This window comes from Quercus lobata, chromosome 11 (assembly GCF_001633185.2).
Source record: "Quercus lobata isolate SW786 chromosome 11, ValleyOak3.0 Primary Assembly, whole genome shotgun sequence".
NCBI classification, from domain to species: Eukaryota; Viridiplantae; Streptophyta; class Magnoliopsida; order Fagales; family Fagaceae; genus Quercus; species Quercus lobata.
Genome location: NC_044914.1, coordinates 26,837,894 through 26,862,702, shown reverse-complemented (window position 1 = coordinate 26,862,702; position 24,809 = coordinate 26,837,894). Strand labels below are relative to the sequence as shown.

At 37.2% G+C, this 24,809-nt stretch overlaps 1 protein-coding gene across 2 annotated transcripts; it reads left to right on the top strand.

The window, feature by feature from the left end:
- Positions 1-2,414: 2,414 nt before the first annotated feature.
- On the top strand, positions 2,415-4,491 carry LOC115967276 (putative F-box/kelch-repeat protein At4g39756). 2 transcript variants are annotated; one of them, XM_031086353.1, is made up of 4 exons: positions 2,415-3,293; positions 3,369-3,462; positions 3,536-3,625; positions 4,066-4,491. In XM_031086353.1, the coding sequence occupies exons 1-3, from the start codon at positions 2,540-2,542 to the stop codon at positions 3,582-3,584; spliced, it is 897 nt and encodes a 298-aa protein (XP_030942213.1). In that variant the 5' UTR covers positions 2,415-2,539; the 3' UTR covers positions 3,585-3,625; positions 4,066-4,491. The 2 variants fall into 2 exon arrangements, with proteins under 2 accessions (XP_030942213.1, XP_030942212.1); XM_031086352.1 differs by having other exon boundaries at positions 2,415-3,462.
- Positions 4,492-24,809: the final 20,318 nt, after the last annotated feature.

Here is a 24,809-nt window from a genome sequence, read left to right as displayed (position 1 = left end):
ACAATATGATGACCCAAGAAAACCAAATCGGTAAAAAAACCTGGGGAGGATTTAACTTAGCTATCCTCAAGATAAAAACAGATCCACTATGAAAGAATTGAAGTTTTTTACAATAGAAATAGACAACTAACATCTATTACTACCTCGAGTAGAAAATTTACTATGAGTCCACGGAATACTTCTTTCCTTGATTTGCTGCAATTACAAGTTCTCCTATTTGTGACTTTGAGACTCCACTCAAAGGTTTCAGATCTTCTTTCAAGTTCTTTATGCTTCAATTGAAGAGATCATCAAGTTCTCGATGCGAATCTTGATCATGATAACTCTATGTGTGTGTATGAAGGTAAACACCTCTAAATCTCACAGAAGATTCAACACACAACTCTCTAAAGACCTCTAAAACGTAGTTAGGGTTTTTCCTTTTATACTTGAAGTAAAACACTTAACCCTACACGTCATATGGGCTTGGGCTGAATTGGAATTTCTACAGAAAATTAAATCTGTACGAGTTTTGATCGATCGAGTCTAATTTTCGATCAATCAAGCCTTGTAGATTTTGTCCAATAAATCCTCTAATCACTCATTTCCAATTTTATAATAAAATCACACTTTGAGCAAGTCTAAACCTAGACGCTATGTTTTGATCATGGTTTGCCAACATAATACACATTGAAGTTTTAATACATTAGTTCCTAAAAGTCTTAGAACCTAACAGTATGAAACTTTCCTCATAAAGCTATTCCATAGATTTACAGCAAGACCTGAGCATCATCTAGCAATTTCTCAACTTTTTCAACACCTGAAATGTTTTTTTTATGAATTTCATTTTCCAGATAACAACCATGTCTTCCACTAAAATGCATACTTTGCATTCATTTTAACTCTTTTTATTTTATTATTATTTTTATCTTATCCTTTTCTTATTTGTCCATCTCTTCCTCACAAAGAGAATCGCATCATCCGTAGAGGAAAGCGATTTTTTTCTTTTATGAAGTGCAAAAAATTTATGACATAGTTAAGGCATCTCCATTACTACCCTCAACTATTAACCCCATCAAACAACCTTCCTCTACCGCCCTATCAATCACCTTACAAGGCAACTCCATAACTAGGATGAAGAAAAGAGAGGATAGGGTGTCCCTTTATGTAACCCTCTCAAATTCTCCAAAAAACCTGCAGGGCTGCCATTCAAGAGAGCTGAAAATATAAATGACGAAAGATACATGTTGATCCAAGTCCTAAATTTCTTTTTAAGCCCAAATCACTATTGCAAATAACGGAGACCATTCCAATTGACATAATCATACGCCTTCTCTAAGTCCAACTTACAAATGATCCATTGGATCTACTACAAACTTTTCTATCCAGGACTTCATTTGCTATTAAATCTGAATCTAATATCTACCTTCCACAAAAGAATTTTGTGAATTTAATAGTAGATTACCCAATACCTTCTTAATATGTTGGCTAACACCTTAGCCAATATTTTATACAAAGTCCCTCTCAGATGGATCGAAAAATCTCTAATGTAAGTAGCTTCTCACTAGATTGAAGCTAGTTGTTCCTTCTACAATATAGCTGTTCCACCACTCCCTCAGTTAAACACTAAATCTTGGGACTTGAGTCACATATTCTCAAACTAGAATGAGGTTTTTCCTTTTCTCAAACTTCTGCAATCTAGATGGATTGGATGGTCTAATACCAGCATCGAAAATTGTCTTTTAACTACATTATTATAATTATAATCCCATGCCATGAGCTTAAGAAACTATTTATTTGTTCTAAAAAATAAATAAATATATATATATATATATATATATAAAGGAACTATTTATTCACGCTACACTTTAGTTGCTTTTGATCATTTCTCCAAGTGTAGAAGCCCTTCTGGACACTATCAAATCATGTTTTCAGGACATTTATAATATCTTGCCGTCGGACTTGAATCTGTTAAGCATGCAGCCAGTGTTCATATTGAACCATAAAAAATAAAAATGCAAATTTATTAAACAGCTAACCCAAGGAGAGTTGGACACGGACCTAAGGTCTAAGAAGGAAGAAGCTTATAGTAATTTAAAGACGAAGGATGAAGTGGGCCTAAAGAGTTTAGGCTTGAAGTGGGTCTAATATACCAAAACCAGCTAGACTAGGCCCTAAGGCCCGGAGCAAGAAAAGTTAACGACAATAGAAGAGACGATATGGGCCTAATGTCCCAAACGAACAGCAATATGGGCCCAATAAAGGAAACTGCGGCGAAACCAAAAAGTATAAAACCCCTATTTCCTCTCATCCCTTTCCCGTTCACAATTCCCAAACTCTCTTCTATTCTATTTCTATGGCCGTCGAAAGTTCATCGACAACGTCAAGGCCAAATGACGATAGATCCGTCACCGTTTTCGGCGGTTTCACCCGGTCCAAGCAACCGTCGGTGAGGGATGATGGAGCCACCGTATCACAGATAGAATGGTTTTCCATTGAAGTCCCAGGCGCAGACGCAGACTCACACTGTCAAAAGCAAAAGCTGAATCCGCTTTCGGTGATGGAGATTGAGAACGAGTGTTACTTTGCAGTATTAGACTCTTCTATCTATTGTATTAGCAGTCATCGCTATCGTGATCGGGTTCAGATTTTCGACCTTACCGGTGGTGATATTGATGGTTGGCAGCCTGGTACTCCATCGATTGTTAGTAGAGTCGGGCCACACAAGTTCGTCGTCGACGGAAAGTTGTACATTTTAGGTGGTTTACGGGAAGTTGAGTCTCCCTGGATGGAAGTTTTAGATCCTAAAATAGGAGTGTGGAAACCGTTACCCAATCCTCCAGTGGAGATTGGCAATCATAGTCGGAATGTTGTCGCTCTTCTTCTTAAGCCCAAGAAGCAGATTCTTGTCAGTTCATTCCTTAGTCAACGTACTCCTGACGATCGTCCTCTTGAATGCCGTTTCCTCACATACAACATCGATGATCAGTCTTGGGAACCAGTCGACACTTCCGTGTCCATCTGCAATCTACCTCCTCTTTGTGGTTCCAGTCAGAGGACTAATACTGCTTTAGCAGATGGTGATACTCTCTATTGGGCTTCCTTCGATCAGTTAGCTAGACATGAATTGGTTATACACGCTTACAATCTGATTACTGATGAGTGGTTCGAGGGCTATCTCAACACTTGCTATGAAATTTTTGGGAAGAACGAATTACTAGCTGATCCTCATCCTCACGGTCTTCTCCATTTAGGTCATAGTAAATTCTGTCTTCTCTTGCAGTCCTCCTTCATTCCTCAGAGGCAGAGGCGAGGTGAAAAGCGCATTGAAATTCCTTACTTGTATTGTGTCACAATTGTTGTTTCTAAAATATCTAACATGGACCCAGACAAAGAAGGTTTCAAGGACTTGAATATTTCGGTTGTGGCCACCGACAAGTATCCCATGGATCGCAGCATAGATATCTTGGATGCTCAGTTGCTGTAAGTTTCTCTCACCTCTTTACAAAGACTTAACAATTGTCTGATATGCTACTAATAGTAACCTGACTTGCAGGGATCACTGCTCTTATACATCAAAGCGGAAGAAACCAAAGTATTCATAAGATAATTTTCTGATGGTGGTTCTCTTCCTTTTGAGGAACAGGTATGCTCTGCTCCACCTTCTTATGCAGTCACACTCTAGGGTATATTGGTGTAGACCTATCTGACTATGGTTGTAAATCTGGCATGATGATAATAACTATTGATTTTGCAAAATAGATGGGTATCTATGTTTAAATGCTTTGTAAATGTGTAATTCCTTTTGAAGGCTCCAGAATTCTCTATATCGAGTTCTAAAAATGAAACTGACCCCTTGATAGTATTTTGCTTGCCTAAAAAGTTAGTGCTCGGTAAGAATGTAGCTTAAATGAAATATGTCCTTTACTAACACAGAATTTTGACAAGATTATTTCAAAGGTATCCTCTTATGTTTCATTTGCTTTATCTACAGCTTTGTTACTTGGTCTAAGTTGTTCACAATCGGAAGTTACCCTTTTAATGATTATATTTTGTAACTATTAATGTTTGTATTTTTTGCCATAGAAATTGCACAAATGAAGATTGGATGAGATTGAGGAAGACGTTAGGAATTTGAACATCAACAAGGAGTCTATGCGTGGTACTCCTGCACTCTCTTTTGGTTGCTCCAACTTGATCAAATGTGATGCTTAGCATTTGACGAGTTTTATGGAACTTATAATTTAGTTGAACTGTGTTCGGTTGAATTATGAAACTTCATTTGGGATGTCATATTTATAAAGGACTTTCTAGATTGTATGTTATAAGCACTTTCATGTAATTATGAACTTTTGGATTGTATGCTTTAAGTTGAACTTCGTATTTTTCAATTTTTATGGTAGTTAAACGTGAGCTGAGCCATGCTATGTGTTTATTATTGTCATATTCTTATGGGTTGGTTACACTCTTGAATATGCTTGTTAACTCACCTATATGAGTTTATTTTCATATCAAACAAGTTTGACTTTGGCAAAGGTTTCATAGAAGTAGGTCGAAATGTGGTCGTTTTTGGGAACTTTTATATATTTTTTCCTTTTATGTACCATTTCTCCGTTATAATGTAATTTTTTTTAGGTGATGGTTCTGCAAGTACTATTAGGTGCTACTTATTTTGGAGCTATGATTTGCTGGATCATTGTCAATTGCAGTACCCAAGTTAAAAAATTGTTGGTGGATTCTATTATATTTCATGTTTCTTGAATTTTTTTTTTCTTTAGGCTCTCTAGGATAATTTGTATTGGAGATGATGGTGATTTATGAATATTTCTAAATATTTTTTTCTGCACATACTAATCTGTGCTCAATTCTATGCCTTTCCTGTGGTGGGCTGACTCAGCTTGAGGATGCTATAAAATTTCAAAATAAAGTAGGTGTATTTTGGGAGTTAGTAAAAAATTCATTAAATCTAACTTCATTCCCTCCAATTCCTCCCAATTTTGGAGAGAATGAAAATTAAGGTTTTGAGGAAATAGAGAAGAATGAGTATTTCCTAACCATTCCATTCGCTCCCACTTAAACTCCCAAATAAGGGAATTGACTTTTTATTCCCTCCATTAAAACTCACAAACGAGGGCTTAATGATTATTTCATTTCCTTATGAACAATCAAGATGTGATTTTTTTTTTTTTAAAAAGCATTTGGAATGTTATAATGTGTGTTTAATTAGTCTAATAAAATGATGTTACATTATTTTTATTATGCCACATGGCATCGTTTTATTGGACGAACTAAACATTTGGCAAATTTATGTTGCAAACGGAATATGACTTCAGAGGACAAGATCAAAATTCTGAAATTTCTGGATATAAAATTCAAAGAACCCCAAACTAGTGTGATTTGGACTTTAGCCTAAAATCAACAAATACAGATTCTTGTATGTATTTTTTGACTGAGATTCTTGTATATATAAACAATGGTAAAGGAAAATTTATATAAACAAGGGGTAATGTCTAACAACTAACTAGAGAATGGGAAATATGTGATGATGACGTTGTGGAAAGACTTTTAGTTTCTAATAAAAAGGAAAAGGAGAAGTGTGCTTTTTCCCCTTTGGAATCACATTTTACTAACCTAATTACAAGTTAGTGTTTTTATTGATTTCCTTATTCTCATCTATTTGTAGGCCCTAATTGCAAGTTCTATATCTAAAGGTGATTACAGGACAGTGAGAGACATTGCAAACTATTTATTAAAGGTAGGCCTAAATGCTTTTCCATTGTGTTCTGTGTCTAATGCAGACCTTTAGTTGAGTAGATTCTGTTCAAGGTTGATGTTTATATTTTTTTATAGATAGAATTGCTCACTGGAGTTTTCTTGTCTGCAATTCTAGGTGTATCTTGTTTGTCCTTATGTTACAAATGATTGCCTACGGATGATACTTTAAGAAAATTTTTACCTATTGCAAACCAAATATATTATGCATTTCAATTTTTAAAATTTTTCCCCCCATGTTTAATATTTCGAGTTATGGAGAATTCTTGCATCCACCATTTCATTAATATTACATTTCCACTTGCTAATATGGATGGTTGTTTATAAAATCAAGCTGGAGGTTGAAATGTAAAAGAGTTCTGAGTCACCTGTTTGGTTATTGAGCTGATAACCTCAAATAGCAAATAGATAGATAAGAAAAGATGTGTCCTTCCAAATTCTAAATAATACTAATGTATGAAAACAATGAGGTCAGGTAAATTAGATTTTACCATAAAAGATGTGTCTTTTTATTTCATATCTTTTTTGGATATATGGACCAGTTGGTCTAGTCCAATTTCATACACTCTGGCAGGAATTTCATGGTGAAGATCCTTATCATACTGCACTTATGCCATATCTGCGAATATTAGTATTCAAGGCTTCTGCAGGCACCTTTTTATAATATCAAATGGTTTCCTTGCAATAGAGCTTATTTGAAGTGATAATCTACATTTGTGCATGTTAAAATCCCAAATGCCAGTAATGTTGGCTTTGGATTTGATGATTCATTTGGCTAGACTCTTTTTGACTTGAACATAATTTCATGATGAGCATAAAGATGAGCTAGTAGCAATCTTAAAAGCTAATTTTGTGAGTTTCACATTCTTCTTTTCTTTTCCTAATTAATCGAGCATTAAAACTTTGATGGCCCTGTCATTGGAGGGATTTTGCAGATTAGCACAGTGAGGGGAAAATATATGATAAGTTAACATACGTTGGAAATGATTCTGGAAACTAGCATCTCGAGTTTTAAAAACTCGAGATCGATGACAAAAATCAAGGCTTTCAAACTCGAGTTCTACTGCTGCCGTGTACCAATTTAGCCACATAGATCTTGAGTCTATAAGACTCGAGTTCTATAAAGCAAAATTGAGTCTTCGAAACTCGATTTTTGTCAGACTTCAAGAAGAATGCAGCACGGAAGAAGACGATCTAGTGCTGGGTAGGCGATCTGGTTGGAGAAGAACGCTAGTGGACAATTTGATATTCAGCGACTGGGTGGACGATCTAGTAAGAACAAACAGACGTGGGGAAGAGATGAAGAACGCTGATGAACAGTGGAACAATCTGACAAAGAGACGAAGAGAACGCTAACAAATAGAGGAATGATCTGACGAAGAGACGAAGAATAGAGGAGGAACGCTGGAGCTCCGATTGGACGCGAGGAAGAAGAATAACACTGGGTCAGATTTGCACGAAGAAGAACGCTGGGTACTCAGAAGAACGCGAGGAAGAAGAAGTGAAACTCGAGTTTTTAAAACTCGAGTCTTAAAAGTGAAACTTGAGTCTTAAAAACTGGAGTTTCACATGGATTTTCTTCCACATCAGCTCCCACCACCTACAAATCGAGACTTAAAAACTCGAGTTTTATCTTGGAACTCGAGTTTTAGACACTCGAGATGTTAGTTTACAACATTGTTTTGAAACGTGACAACTAACTAAATTTTTTGATATTTAATGTTATTTGGAAAAAAAATTCCCTGCCATTGCCTACTTGGGCTTCCGCAACCGTCTACCCAGCCTTTCGCCACCACAACTGTTATTTGATCCTTGACTTGAAAAAAAATATTATATATATAATTTTTTTTAATAGTTTAATTTACTTTTAAAATTATTTTTGGATACCTGGCTTAAATCTTACATACCTTGATCATAGATCAACCCAATCCAAAACCAAATAACAACACAAATAAACCCATCCCAAAATCAAACAACATCACAGATCACAGATCTCTCTCTCTCTCTCGCTCTCTCTCTGACATGAGTCCTTGTAGCACATGACTCACTTGGAATAATTATACATACACTATTGCATGTGTCCTTGTTGCATGATAGAGACAAATATATATCTATTGTTGGTTGTGGCCTCCACGTTTGTAACCAAACTTTATTTTGGTGAATTGATATTGTGTGAAGTAAGAAAAGTGGTTTTGTTTTTCATTGGGAAAATTTTATTATACACTTGTTATTGCTCACTCCAGTTTGAAATCGTGTTTCTAAAACATATTTTTAGAATTTTAATTGCAAAACGATTTCAGTTCATATAGTAGTGTGTATAGTATGGTAGGACTGTAATCTCAGGTGGCCCTATATGTTGTTCACCTTGATTATTTGAACCCCAACTTGAAATATATATAATATTTAATAGTTTAATTTACCTTTAAAATTATTTTTGTACATCCTGACTTAAATTTTGCATGTCTTGATTACAGATTAGCCCAGTCTAAAACTAAACAACATAGATTAGCTCATCCCAAAACCAAACAACATCACAAAGCACAAATCACTCTCTCTCTCTCTCTCTCTCTCGCTCTCTCTCTCTCTCTCTCTCTCTCTCTCTCTCGTTGTCTTTGACTTTAAAAATAAAGAGTGAGTGTTTTTGAGTTGAGTGCTTCTCTCTATATTATAAATTTATATTATATGTGTGTGAGTACATGTTAGATACTGATTGTGTGCATTATTATTATTATTTGTGTGAATTGTGATGTGTGTGAACATGTGCGTGCATAATATGAATATAATATAACTTTATATAAATTAATAATTAGGAAACATAAATGGTTTGTTACATACGTGTGTATTGTTATCATATTATATTAACTTTTTGTTATAAAATATTAAAATTAGTGATTCAAGTAAAAAAATAGTAAGGTTAGTGATTTTTTTGATTGGTTAAGTAGACACTTATTGTATTATTTATATATCAATAAGTGTGGTTGTGTGTGTTAATAATTAATATAGTGCTAGTGTAGACTGTGTAGTAAGTTGAGTTTTGTTATTCAGTTTAAAATATTTTAGGATAAATTATATATTTGGTCGATAACCTTAACACCTAATTTCAATTTAATCATTGACATTATTGCATTATCAAGTTCTGAAGAAAGGATTCTCAAAAAAAAAAAGTTCTGAAGAAAGGGATTCAGTAGAAAAAGATGTTCCCAATTCCCAATCTCTAAGTGGAGCAGCTGAAGGGACTAGTGGAGGAAGTGATTATGAGGAGAAAATAATATCAAGTTCAGGGAGAAGGGAAATTCATAAAGTCAAGAAAAACGATGACAAGGAAAATGCCGTGACCTGTGATGATACAGAAAATGACAGTAAAGTCTCGGATAATGATGAAAAGAAAAATGCTTTTGGCATCAGATGTTAACAGGTATTGAACTTGTGCATTCACAATTTCTTGTTATCATGATGGTCTTATTTTCTTGCAGATCATATATCAGCGTTGTTTTTGTGTTAAATGACTAGAGTGTGCAGAATCAGAATAATGGCACCGTGAAAGAATAACTCTGGGGAAGCATGATACTTTAAAGTATCACAAAAGGTTGCCTCTCTGCTAGAACATCATATTTGTTTTGTCAGATCTGCTTTTGTACAAACTGTTCATCCTAGTCTCATTTCCCAACTTGCAAAAATGATGCAGGTTAACTGAGCTAGGTAAGACTTGACTTTAGAAGACAGTTCCATCTCTGCTACCCTGCCACCAGTGCTCTTAGTGTGAAGTATAGGAAACCAAAGCCCACAAATCCCAAGCCTGTTAGGCTAAGAACTAATGTATGTGAACTTTTTCAACCCTGTCTTTTTAAAGAGAGTTAAAAGTTTTTCCTTCATATCTGATGTCAATTAAGTTGTTTTAGGAAAGAGGGATTCTTAAGGAAGCAAACTTGGAGAAAAAACTTGCCCCTCTGAAAGAAATTACAACAGCTCCAACGCCTCTGGTTAGAAACTCAGAAAGAATATTTAAAAATGTATACCTGGTAAGTTTATTATCAAACTATTTTTCCTCTCATAACTGAGATTCATGGAGCTATATGATTGATATTTTGTTTCCGATCTCAGAAAAATTAAAAAGTCCATGGAAAAAGTGAACCTGACTATGATGTGCATGAAGATGGTGAAAGGAAGGTGGACAGAACAACAAACAATGATCAATTTGTAAGTCTCTGATACATTTTAAAAAAATTATAAGAAAAATATGTCCTGCTTACTGCTGTTAAAAGCACGTTGTTCCTTTGATGTTAATTTTCATGATTGAAACCTTGTTTAATTTTACATAACAATATTGTGTAGTTTCAAATAAACGATGTGTCAGTCCTATCGCTTATTATTTTACTGTTGTTATTCCCCATTGGGGAAAGCTTATTCTCAAACTGAATGGGATATTGTTAGCTAGCAATTGACACCCATGTCACTTACAAAGTAAAAGTTAGTCAAACCTTTGTTATTCCCACACAAGGATTAATCAAATTTGAACCTTCTGTAATCATTTATATAACTCAAACCAATCTTGTATATACTCGACATGAGACCCTTCACATGATAGCACAATGACTTAATAATCAAAATTCAATCACAAAGACACAGTCCAAGGTCTCAAACTTGATTGTGCAAATTCACACTTAACTTTTGGTCACAGTTGAAGAGGTAGATTTGATTTGATGAGGACAATTACAATTCCAACCTGCCAATTTTGCTTGCACTTCTATTTCAAAATTAAATCATTTCTATCTCTCTCCTTTTCTTGTTGATGGGAAAGCCCAAGTACCTTCCCAGATTTATTATGGCCTGATACAACCAGCATCTCTACCGGGAAAAAGGTTCAAAAGAAGTGGACAGTGATAAGACTTGACTTGATCTTACTTAAGGAAAACACCTCTAGACTGGCTTGTGTTTATGCAGCATCAACCAATTCTTTTTGAATTAAATCCAGCAGCCTTCATATTGAGTAGGTAAGTTTTTGTCCAAAAATCCTAAGGTCTATCATCTCACAATGATTCATGCAATCCTGATATGCACACTCTTTTAGTACAGATAGTACGACCCCCATATATTTCTTCTTCAGGAAATTGTTAGAATCTCCAAAAATCGCCCAAGGGAGGTCACAAGGACATGCCACTACATAGGCTCCTTCACAACAGACATCTTTTAACAAGTATAGGACTAACAAACTACAACTTAAGAGTCAAGAGTCAGTAGAGTCTTTTACCTTAACCAAGGCATGAATTTCCTGCTTAATCAAGGAAAGGACTTCCACATTGTCACACTAGGTTCCACAGGGTTCTAAATCTTTGACAACATACAAGTACCCTACATTTCTACCAAAAACTTTCATGTTCAAAGCATGAGACCACTGAGCCTTAATATATACTTTGTCCTCTTTAGAAGGACTAATGGCAGCAAAACCCTCAAATGGAGAGACAAGTCCTTGGGTCCTTAGGTTTCAATTGGGCAAGAGGGGTAATACTCCATAGTGCTTCTTTCAGCAGAGGGCATGCCAACCATTTAAGTGGTTTTGGTGAAACAAAAAGGGTAACCATTCAGTTCACGGTCCAGCTCACACAAATTCTACCAAACTTCTAACTGAACAATAAATTCATATGGACATAAAACTTTATTCCAAGATAAATAATTTCCATATCTTCTAACGTGATGTTGCTGCCAGCCCATTGCACGTATGGGCAAGTTGTTTTTTTTGTCATAGATCCATTTTGTCTGATTAGACCCACTCACATGAGGAACCAAGTGCAGTAAGTTGGCTACTAACAAGGGTATGGTTCTTACTCTCTTTTTGGTGGATTCAGTTTTGTCTCATTGAAAAATATTATCTTTATATTTTTTATGTGCATGTCCCACCATATCCCATTGGCCTACCCATTTTGTGCTCAAATTAGCTATTTTATTATCTATGCTTTCTCTCAGTACTTATTCTAAAATTTCAAAAAAAAAAAAAAAAAAACCAATTTCTTTGAAATATCTAATCCTCATTATTAATTATGGAGCTTATTGGAAATTGACTTTTATTTGGGCTATCTCTCAATATTGTGAACACTGTCACTACTTGACTGCAATTTCTTCACATGCACTCTTGTCTGACCCTAATTTTACATTGAGAATTGGTTACTTGAACTTTTGTGAATCTAAATTACATTCATAAATATAGTGTGCATGCATCTACGTAGTGGTCGCATCATGTCAAACTCTGAACATCAATCCACTTCTGAGTCTAGGCCCTCCTTAGAGCAAACCATAGAAGACCTAGCAAAAAATTTCCGTAATTTAATGGATAGGGTTGATCAAATTGAAGCATCTCAAAGAGAGACCGTTAACCATGAAGGAGATAACCTGCTTAGGCAAAATCACCACGGTTACTTTAATGGGGCTCCAAACTTTGAACATGATCACTATAATCACAATGACCCTAGGGATTATGATGATAGGATGTTCAAAGAAAAGATAGAAGCACCCACCTTTGATGGCTGCCTAGACCCATGGGTTTTCACTGATTGGTTACATCAAATGGATAAATTCTTTGACTACTACCATTGGGCTGAGAATAAGAAAGTGAGGTATGCTAGGATGAAGTTAATTGGAAGAGCCGACCTTTTCTGGGAGGACCTTGAGGATACCCTTAGGCGACGACATGAGCCCCCTATTACTGATTGGCTTGAGATGAAGGGTGCACTCTCAAGGAATTATCTTCCTTCAACTTATAGGAGCTCCCTCCTTAAGGAATGGGATTGCCTGAAGCAAGGCATTACTCCTATGGCTGAGTATATAGAGAAGTTCAAGGAGTTCAAGAGGCGAATTTGAATAGTCGAGGAAGAGGTTGTCACACTCAATAGGTTCAAGAAAGGTTTAAATGCTAACCTCCTAGGCGAGATTATCACCTAAGGAGTCACTACCTTAAGAGAAGCATATGACCTCGCTAGGAATTGAGAATTAGCATCCAAATCTCCGAAGTGTTCTCGCCAACCCTCAACCTTTTGGTAGCAAACCTAGACTTGCCTTACCCCCTAAGGTCAACCCCAATAGCACCCCAATAGAAAAAGAGGACAAGGGAAAAGGTGTGGTCAATGAGCCTTCAAGATTAGGCTCTCGCCTCCAATGCTTCAAATGCAATGGGGTTGGACACATCGCTGGTAGATGTCCCTCTAGGACCCTTGTCATTCAAAAGGATGATGAAAAGGTAGAAGATGTTGAGGAGCTAGTGTATGATCCAAATGTTGAAGAAACCCACGTTGTTGAAGCAGAATGGGAAGATGATCCTAGCTATCTCGCATGCATTAGAGCCATTTCTCCCCAAGTTGATGACTTCAAGAACTTTGGTGTCCCTAGAGTGAATGTGGTAAGGTGTGCTTTGGCAGAGCAAAGAGACACTGATGATTGGCGAAGGAGTGCCATCTTTCAAACTTACACTAAGTGTGGAGACAAAACTTGCAAGGTTATCCTAGATGGTGGAAGTTGCATTAATGCAGTGTCTTCTAGCGTTGTTTCCCGCCTAGGCTTGAAATTGACCTCACACCCTAACCCATATAAAGTTTCTTGAGTGGATACTTCCTCCATAGCCATAAAAGAAAGATGTGTTGTCCCACTTCAATTCCTCACCTACAAGGTTGAAATATGGTGTGACGTAATTCCCATGGATGTAGGGCATATCATCTTAGGTAGACCTTGCCTTTATGATCTGGATGTCACCCTTCATAGGCGATCCAATTCTTGCTCATTTATGTTTGAAGGTAAGAAGATTGTGCTCAATCCTTTGAAACCCAAGCCAATTGACATGAGCAAGAAGACAAAAGCACCAAAGGCGAAAGGCCTGAACATCATAAGCCTAAAGGCATTTGAAAGGGTAGCAATTCAAGAATCCATTGTGTTTGTCTTAGTTGCCAGGGAACTACGTGGGGAGATCAGTGAGGAGCAACCTGAAGAAGTGAGGTTAGTGCTCCAGGAATTTAAGGATGTTTCCCCTGAGGAACTCCCTGATCATTTACATCCCATGCGTGACATACAACACGCCATAGATTTTGTGCCCGGAGCGGCCCTACCTAACTTGCCTCATTATAGGATGAGCCCTGCAGAGCATGCCGAGTTGCAAAGGCAAGTAGAAGAACTACTTAGGAAGGGTTTTGTATGTGAAAGCATGAGTCCTTGTGCAGTCCCTGCACTCTTAACTCCAAAAAAATATGGAACTCGGCGGATGTGTGTTGATAGTCATGCCATCAACAAGATCACTGTGAAATATCGATTTCCTATCCCCCAGTTGGATGACATGTTAGATATGATGGCTGGAGCAATGATCTTCTCCAAGATAGACTTAAAAAGCGGCTATCATCAAATTAGGGTTCGTTCAGGTGATGAGTGGAAAACTGCCTTCAAGACAAAGGATGGTTTATATGAGTGAATGATAATGCCTTTTGGATTGTCCAATTCTCCTAGTACCTTTATGAGAGTGATGACTCAAGTGCTCAAGCCTTTTATGGGAAAATTCTTGGTTGTGTACTTTGATGACATCCTCATCTATAGTAAGTCTATGGAGCAACACTTAGACCACCTAACTCAAGTTTGTACTACCCTTAGGAATGAGAGTTTATATGGCAACCTCAAGAAGTGTTCTTTCTTCACCAATAGAGTCATCTTCCTAGGTTTCATAGTATCCTCTGAGGGAGTTTCTGCCGACCCTCAAAAGATTCAAGCGATTGTGGAGTGGCCCGAGCCCAAAAATATCCATGAAATTCGAAGATTTCATGGGCTCGCTTCCTTTTATCGCCGATTCATCAAGGGGTTTAGTACCCTTATGTCCCCCATCACTAACTGCATGAAACAAGGGGAGTTTGTTTGGACTAAAGTTGCTGCTAAGGCTTTCAATGAGGTAAAGCAAAAGATGACTGAGGCACCTGTCATGCGTCTCCCTGATTTTACCAAGCCTTTTGAGGTGGAATGTGATGCCTCAGGTATTGGTATAGGGGGAGTACTTAGTCAAGAGCGTTACCCAATTGCTTATTTCAATGAAAAGTTGAATGACGCTAAGCAAAAATACTCCACATATGACAAAGAGTTTTATGCCATTATTCAAGCTCTTTAGCATTGGCGCCATTACCTGCTGTCTCGAGAATTTGTTCTCTACTCTGATCATGAAGCTTTGCGCTACCTCCATTCCCAAAAGAAGCTGAATTTTAGGCACAGTAGTTGGGTTGAATTTTTGCAGCGCTATCACTTTGTAGTGAAGCATAGGGCGGGAGTTGAGAATAAGGCTGCTGATGCACTAAGTCGAAGGGTGTCTTTGCTATCCATTATGAGTGTTAAGGTTACTGGGTTTGAACAACTCAAGGATGATTATGAGTCATGCCCAGATTTTGGGGACCTCTACACTAGCCTAAGTAATGCCCCACGGCCAATCCTGGATGATTATACCCTTCAAGATGGTTACTTGTTCAAGGCCAACAAGTTATGTATCCCTCGGTCTTCAGTGAGAGATTTCCTAATTTGGGAGATACATGCGGGACGCCTTGCAAGTCATTTTGGCCAAGACAAGACAATTGAGGAAGTGGAACGTCAATTCTATTGGCCTAGTCTTAAGAGGGGCGTTGCCAAGATAGTTGGTCAGTGTAGTACATGTCAACTAGCCAAACATCGCAAGCAAAACACTGGCCTATACACACCTCTACCTGTGCCAGATCACCTGTGGCAGGATGTGAGTATGGACTTTGTGTTAGGTTTGCCCCGCACCTTTAGGAAGCATGATTCCATTCTAGTAGTTGTTGATTGCTTCTCCAAGATGGCTCATTTCCTACCATGTTCTAAGACCTCTGATGCTTCTAAGATTGCAAAACTCTACTTTGATGAGATTGTCAAACTTTATGGTCTTCCCAAAACCATAGTGTCTGATAGGGATGTTCGCTTCATGAGTTATTTTTGGAAAACCTTGTGGCATTTAGTGAGCACCAAATTGAAATTTTCCATGACATTTCATCCTCAAACTGATGGTCAAACTTAGGTGCTTAATCGTAGTCTAGGCAACCTGCTTCGGTGTCTAGTGGGTGAAGCCAATTGGAATTGGGATTCAATTCTTCCTGTAGCCCAACTTGCATATAATAGCTCTGTCAATAGGTCTATAGGTGCTAGTCCTTTTGAGATTGTGCATGGATATACACCTAGGAAGCCCTTAGATCTTTTGCCCATGTCCCCACATGTTAGGATTTCTGAGTCTGCTAAGGCATTTGCACGACATATTCATGATTTGCATAATGAGATTTGCAAAAAAATTCAAGCAAGGCCTAGGTGCTGACTCCTAGGTCATATCTTTTATTTTTCCGTTATTTCAGTTTTGTTCTGATTGTCTTGCATCAGTAATTCTCAATATAAAATTCATGCTAACACTCATCGACGTCATGCAGAGTTTCAGGTAGGGGATTATGTCATGATTCAGATTCGACCTAAACGGTTTCCCTCTGGGACCTTTAAGAAATTGCAGGCTCGTAGTGCCGGACCATTCAAGGTATTGAAACGAATGGGCCCAAATGCATATGTCATTGACCTTCCTCATGATTATGGTATTAGCTCCTCCTTTAATATTGAGGATCTAGTTGCTTATAAAAGCCCCACGGCTATTCCTGATACCCCTTTTGATGAGTCTTTGCCTAATCCTATTGATGCCCCTATTCCCACTCATTTACCCTTAAATTTGCTCTATGCACATAAAGAATCTATTGATGCTATTTTAGATGAGCAGATTGTTTCTACCAAGGATGGAAGAGTTCACCGTTTCTTAGTTCGGTGGTGAGGGCGACCAGATTCTGATTGTACATGGATTACTCAAGATGAGCTACTGCGACTGGATCCTAATTTGCTGGAGTACTATCAGAGCTCTTCAGATTTCCACTCGACGGGGTCGAGTTCTTCTCACCCGGGGGGAGTTGGTGCGGACACAAGGTACAAGCCCCCAATTACACGCACGTATAGGAGGAAGAGCAAAAAGAAGACGGCCCAACCTGTGGCCTTATAAATGGAGCATACTAGTTATTGGGCTTGAAATTAAGCAATCCCGAGCACTTAATGATTAGGGTTTCTTTATGCATTTTTATTGTTAGCTATTTAAACACTTTTTCAAATTATTGTAAGACAGTTTTGAGAATTATTAAAAAAACGTGTGTTTTCCTTCACTGGTGCCGGCTCCGGTTTGCTTGGTGCTGACTCCAAACAACCCTTAGGTGCTGACTCCTAGGGTTTATCTTTTTTCGTTCTATTGTTAGTTGGTTGTCCTACGTCACAGACCATAAGCCCCATTTTGCAATGCACAAATCTAAAAAATCCTTTAGATTAATGCATTATTATGTTCAAGAGATCACCTCCATCAGTAAAATGAGCACTTCTCGTGCTTACCTGAGCTGCTGCTGATGAATAATTTTGAATAAAATTATAGCCCCTGCACACTCTTGCAGTGTATTGAACCACAAATTCCAATTTCAAGAAATAAAGTAGGTGGGATGGGAAAGCCATGGCTCTATTGACTAGCAAGGTCTTCATTCCAGTGAAAGGAGCAGTGCCAATGTGGAGCAATAAATAATCTTAATTATACATGCTAAACACATTAAACTCAACATACATTATATTCCACTAAACTAGCTTCAATTATTTGGAACCTTAATTCTCTCAGTTGTCATCATCTAAGAACATCAAACAAGAAGCTTGTTTCTCATCTTCTAATGTGTGCTATGCAAGTCCTTTCAAAGTCCATTCTTCTTGATGATATTTTTCAGCCTCTCATTTGTAGTGACAAGTTCTGCAGCTATGCCTGGCTCATTAGCAGAGTGTCCAGCATTTGGAACCTGTTGACAGTGATACACATTAGTATGTTGATTGTATATAGGAAAGAAATATGAAATCAGAACTTGAAGGACATATATGTGAAATATTGACAGAAAGTAATTGTATGCTAACTATAAAACAGCTTCGTTCCCTCAATTAATCAGGGTATCTGCAAATAAAGAATTCTGAATGGTCTGCCCTATTGTTCATTCTTGGGATATGAGAGAAAAACAATACTTATTAGAAAGTAAAAAAGATGAAAGAAATTCTTTTTAATGATGGATTTTCCATCAAGCATACTGAACTTATGTAGAACCACATGCTTAGTTCAAGGCCATGATGCCTCTTTTTGAAACCTCATTCCAGTTTATACACATAATGATACTTGGAATGAAGGAAAGTTTTCCCATAATTTTAGGTTGACAGTTGGTTACTTGAAGATAAGTTGGCTATGAACTGCTTATCCACACCTTAATATGTGCACTACTTCTGTAGCAATGACATAGAATTACTGCATCATTTGATAACAATTAGGCCTATCAGCTTAGTGGGTAGTGTGTATAAGTTGTTGTCTAAGGTTTTAGCTAACAGATTGAGGCGGGTGCTGGATAAACTTATTTCAAAGTCACAGAATTCTTTTGTTGGTGATAGACAGATTTTGGATTCAGTGCTTATTGCTAATGAATGTTTAGATAGTAGACTGAAATGTCATACTCCGGGGGTGGTGTGTAAGTTAGACATTGAGAAAGCATATGATCATGTGAATTGGGACGCTTTGTTTTATTTGCTAGAGAGGATGGGTTTTGGGGATAGATGGAGGAGATGGCTAAAGACCTGTGTCTCTACAGTTCGTTTCTCTGTTCTAGTTAATGGTTCTCCTGCTGGTTTCTTTAGTAGCTCTAGAGGTCTTAGACAAGGGGATCCTTTGTCTCCCCTTCTCTTTCTTTTGATCATGGAGGTTTTAAGTCGCATCCTGAAGAAAGCGGAGGAAGGTGGTTTCATTCAAGGTTTTCATGTGGGCCCTATTAATTCTACTAGTATCCGTGTTTCTCATCTTTTATTTGCTGATGATACCATTCTATTTTGTGATGTCTCTAGAGAGCAGATTCTTTCTATTAGGCTGGTTTTGACTTGTTTTCAAGTTTTTACTGGTTTGAAGGTGAATGTGGGGAAAAGTGAAACTGTCCTTATTGGGGAGGTGCGTAATATTCAGTCTTTGGCTAATATCCTTCAGTGCAAGGTGGGCAGTCTGCCTATGATTTATTTAGGTATGCCTTTGGGAACTTTGTACAAAACAGCCTCTATTTGGAATTCGATCCTTGAGAGGATGGAAAAGAAGCTTTCAAGCTGGAAGCGAATTTATTTGTCAAAGGGTGGTAGACTCACCTTGCTGAAGAGTACCCTCTCAAGCCTTCAAACTTATTATCTTTTCCTTTTTACTATCCCTAAAGCTGTGGCGACTAGATTGGAATGCATTCAAAGGAACTTCTTGTGGGGTTCATCAATTGAGAGTTTCAAATATCCATTGGTGGCTTGGGAAAAGGTGTGTTTACCGCGTGAGTTGGGTGGTTTAGGTATTCGGAAATTGGCGCCTTTTAATCAGGCCCTATTAGGGAAATGGCTTTGAAGGTACAGCCATGAAACCTCACATCTGTGGCTGAGGGTCATTGCCATGAAATATGGGGAGGGAAAAGGGGGTTGGTGCACTAGAGCTTGTTCTAGGACTTATGGTTGTGGGTTATGGCGAAGTATTAGCGAAGGGTGGGACACTTTCGCTATGCATTTCTCTTTTGTGGTGGGGGATGGTTCTCGCATTCTCTTTTGGCATGATAAGTAGATTGGGGACATTCCACTTAAAATTCTTTATCCTCAGTTATTTTTGTGTTCAACTAATAAGGAGGCTTTTATTTCTGATGTGTTAAGCCCTCCAGTGGGTAATAATGACAGAGTATGGAGTTTAAGATTTCATAGGGAGTTCAATGATTAAGAGTTGGCAGCTTCCCTTTCCCTTCTTCATTTCATCCAAACCTGAATTCTTAGGGGTGGAGGGTGTGACAGGCTTTGTTGGGATCTTAATAGTAGTGGGAAGTTTGATACTCGATCTTTTTATCATAAGATTCGAAATGCAGCTCCTTCCACTTTCCCTTGGAAAGAAATTTGGAAAGTTAAGGTTCCTAAAAGGGTGGCTTTTTTCATGTGGACAATAGCCCATGGTCAGATTCTTACTTTGGATAATCTTATGCTTCGCGGTCGCCCTTTGGTGAATCGTTGTTACTTGTGTTATTGCAATGCGGAATCTGTGGATCACCTTTTACTTTTTTGCCCGATAACTCATTCTTTACGGATGTATATGCTTCGGTTGTTCGGGATTGATTGGGTCATGCCAGGTTCAGTTGTGGACTTATTATTTAGTTGGTATCATTGGATTGGGAAGCATAGCTCTGATATTTGGGATTTGGTTCTAGGCTGTTTAATGTGAACTATTTGGACTAAACGGAATCGGAAGTCTTTTGAGAATGAGGGGAAAACTGTGGTTCAGTTATTAGAGTTTTGCTAGCGGACCCTCTTTGATTGGTCCCGATGTTGGGGTTTCACAGATTGTTCTACCCTTTTGGATTTTCTTTCATCTATTAGAATAGATTAGGGGCTGCATCTGTCTTTTTGTTCCTTTTTCCTTTGTTCACTACCGTGAACTCTTTGTATTTCTCTTGCTCTTCTTTTATTAATAATATTCTCTTCTTACTTATCAAAAAAAAAAAATTTAATTGTCACATATACTTTGAGAGAAACTTTCTGGTTTTATCACACTCAAGCCAAATGATAAGTCAATAACATAATCAGATACAATCGTACACCACCAAAGTCTTACTCCCTCATCAGAAAATAGATGGGCATTGAAAATTCATTCTTATGAAACAAGGTAAACAACATAATCATCCTAAAATGCCCTTATGCAGTTTAAAAGGTGGGTTCAAATTTGAGAAAATTTGATGTCAAATTAAAGGGTAATAGGGATGTTAAATGGATAGATGCTTTCATTTTTGGAAACTCCCAAAAATTTTGGGATGGCCCAAAAGAAGAGCACCCTACATATTGGGAGAAGGAGCAAGTATTATTTTCAGTCAAAGGAAATCCTCTATATGCTTTACAATGGACTGAAAAGTACTAAGCCTGTGCAAAAGCCCAACTTACTAGAATAAAACCCTCTGTTGTTTTTGTCCACAAGGGTTAGTCATGAATTAGAACACAAAAGAAGAGTTTATTGACTAGGTGGCTGAGTTGTCAAAGAGTTGGTTGTGGTTGTGGTAGGTCTTAGGTTTAAATCTTACTGTCAGAAAACAGGAGGCTAAATCTATAGGGTGTGGGTGAGTGGGTGGCGTGTGTGTAGCTAAATAACTTATTATACTTTATTGTAAATGTTTTGATAACAATAACTAAATAACTTATTTTTATTATATAAGTTTACATGGAATGATTTTTTTTTTTTTTTTTGTGTGTGTGTTTGGATAGATTTTAGCTAAATTTTATGTGAGTTTCTATTGCTTTTAGTTAACATAGACTTATGTAAATAGTGAATTGAAGCAATTTAAAAAGGTACTGGTTTTAATTAAAAAAGTAAATAAAATTTATGGTTTAATTTGAAACAACCCCAAACTATTGAAGAATTATGTAATTCACCCAATTTTTAAAATAAGGAGAGCCACTCGGTATGAGGAGCTTGTAGCTACTAGTCGTATTGAGTGAATAGTCACTTGACACAATCACGGCTTCTAATATATAGTATATGATATCACAACATACAAATCTTTATAGCTAACCCAATTAGTTGGGTATAGACTTCAGAGATTTGTTAAGTTGACATCCTCGGTTATAGTAAGAAGCATGGGTGCGTTTTAGGATTCAAGTGCGGGTGTAGGATTCGGCAATTTTTTAAAAAATAGGGTGCGGGTGAGGCTAGGTGGGGCAATAAAAAATTATTAAAAATATTTTTACTTATATTTTTTATGTATTTTTACTATTAAAATATTCTTAAAAAATACATTGGCGTAAATGCACTTTTAGTCTCTACGTTTTGACCCAATTTCTATTTTTGTCCCTACATTTTATTTTTACCACTTTTAGTCCCTAAACCAATTAACGCATGACATTTAAGTCCTTACCGTCACCCAACTAACAGAAAATGCTGACGTGGCTAACGACACAGTAAAATAATAATTAAAAAATCTATTTTGGCATTAAAAAATTGCCACATCATCGTCTAAATTTAAAAAAATTAATTTATTAATTTTAACTAAATGAAAATTAAAAAAAATTAAAAAAAAAAAAAAAACTCTGGAAGAACATGATGAAAACAAAAACTCCAACCCAGATCAAAGAACTCAAGAACACAAACCTAAACACAGAATTTTCTTTCCTAACCCGTGACTGCCTTCAAATCACAATCACAAATCCATCAGAATCTGCCACAAAACCATCAACTATCCACCACAAATCCAAAACAATAAACCCATCCACTACCCACACAAACCCATCGGAGCAAACTACCCCACCCAAATCTGATTTTTTTTTTTTTTTTTTTTTAAAAAAAAAACCCAGCTAGTCCAGGCACCATTCCTCTTTTATCTGAGAACGAAACCCATCACCAAAATCCAATCTGTGAACGAATCCCACCACCAAACTCCAATCTCAGCCACTGAAACCCACCACCAAACTTCAATCCAGCCACCAACCATTACCAATCCAGCCACCGAACAATCATGCAACCCATCACTGACCGACCCAAACTCTGATCTGTGCCATCACCAAAACTCCACCACAGACACCGATCACCACAAACCCACATCCTCCACCACGCCAATCCACAAACTCAGACCTCCACCACGCCGATCCCCACAAACCCACGCCCTCCACCTCACCACGGCAAGTCGGCAACACCATATGCATAGAAACCCACAAAAAAAAAATGCCAAAGAGAGAGACCCATTGATTTGAGAGAGGAGCTTGAGGCATATGGGTTTGGGTTTGGGTTTGAGCAAAATCAAGAGATAAAGAGAGTTCAAGAAGGCTAAGACCAAGATTGAGGGAGAAAGAAGAAAAAGAAGAAGAAAGAAAGAAGAAAAGGAAAGAATGGAGGCGGAGAACGATCTGGGGAAGAAAAAGAAAAAGAAAGAAGAAAACAAAAAAGAAAAAGAGTACGGTGCTTATGTATCTGATGAACCCAAGAACCCAAGCACCGTATCAAGAACACAAGCACCGTTGTTTTTAATTTTTTTCATTTAGTTAAAATTAATAAATTAATTTTTTTTAATTTAAATTCTAACGTGGCAATTTTTTAATGCTAAAATAGATTTTTTAACTATTATTTTACTGTGTCGTCAGCCACGTCAGCATTTTCTATTAGTTGGGTGACGATAAGGACTTAAATGTCACGCGTTAATTGGTTTAGGGACTAAAAATGGTAAAAATGCATTTATGCCAAATACATTACTATTGCCTTGTAATCTAAATATGTCAAAAACAAGCGATAATATAAAAGGTTAAATATTTTTATTCAAAATTGTAATCTATACTTTTTAAGAGGGAATTGTCAAGGATCGAATTAGAAATAAAATTATCAATAATTTTCATTTTTTATATATAAAAAAAAATAAATAAAAAAAAATAGACAAAGTATATTGTATCAGTTTTAATAATGGTTTATTATATTTACATATCATATAATAGATTAATTAATTTAATGACTAATAACAAAGTAAGAAAAATCACACCCGGGGTCCCACGTGGGACTTGTAGCAAACTGTAATCTAAATTGAAGTTTAGGTTGGGGAGTATTACTTTGCTTTAGAATACAACTTGAAGTGCAACCCACCACATGTAGGACTTAAAAGCAGATTGTAAAGAAAATCTTATTTGAACAAATAAACCACTGGCGGACTGAACGAAGAAGTAAAGAAAAGAAGAAAAAATAAGGCATAAATGCACTTTTAGTCCCTACATTTTGGTCCTTACATTTTATTTTTTCCACTTTTAGTCCCTAAACCAATTAGCGCGTCTCATTTTAGTCCTTTCCGGCAGCTAACTAGCGGAAAAGGCTGACGTGGCAGCCGGAGTGAATAAAAAAATAATATAAAATGCCACATCAGCATCTAAATTTTTTTTTAAATAATTTATAAATTTTAACTAAATAAAAAAATTAAAAACAGAATTAAAAACAAGAAGAACGCAAAAACAAACCCAGAACCAAAAACAAACTCAAATTTAAAAACACAAAAAAAAAAAAAAAAAAAAAAAAAAAAAAGAAGAAGGAATTCAAAATCCCAAAATGGCAGAACACAGGAGCATAGACCCAAAAAAATCATACATTCTCAAACCTTCCTCTCTCTCTCTCTCTCTCTTCCAAACCCAACTCAAACATAAACCCAGAACCAACCCTTCCAAAACATTCTCAAACCTTCCTTTCTCTCTCTCTCTTCCAAAACTCTCACAAATATCTTTCAAACTCCATGGCTGGCCTCCTTCACTCATCACCACCGCCACCACCACAATCGGCGGTGGTTTTTTCTTTTCTTTCTCTGACCGACCCTCTTTTCTATATCTCTCGATTCGCTCAAACTCATACCCAAATGGCTCACGCTCATCCTCTCTAGATTCTATCTCACAGATTGGTGTCTTTCTCTCTTAAATCGGTGCTTTTCTCTCTCAGATCAGTGGGTCTCTGTCAAATCGGTGGGTCTTTCTCTTTCATCTCTCTATCTCTCTACTCAATGGTGGAGATCACGGTTGAGGTTGAGATAGATGGTCGTGTATTCCGATGGTGGGTTTGTGGGTTGTGAGTTTTTTTTATCTGGGTTTGTGGGTTGTGATTCTGATGAGTGGGTTTTCGAGTTGGAGATCTGGGTTTGTGGATTTGTGGCAAATTGGTGGGTTTGTGGGTTGTGATTCCGATGAGTGGGTTTTTGAGTTGGAGATCAGTAGGTTTATGGGTTTGTGGCGAAATGGTGGGATCTAGAGGATGGTGGAGATCAGTGGATGTTCGAGTTGGAGATCAATGGGTTTGTGGGTTCAAATTTCTAGGTATGCAGATCTTGAACGGCGCTTGATCCACAAAAATGAGATGTGGAGGTTAAAGGGCAAAACAGAGGGATTAAGCTTGGTTTGTGTTGGTATGGTTGAGCTAGGTTTGTGGTTGAGCAATCGATTATAATATTACA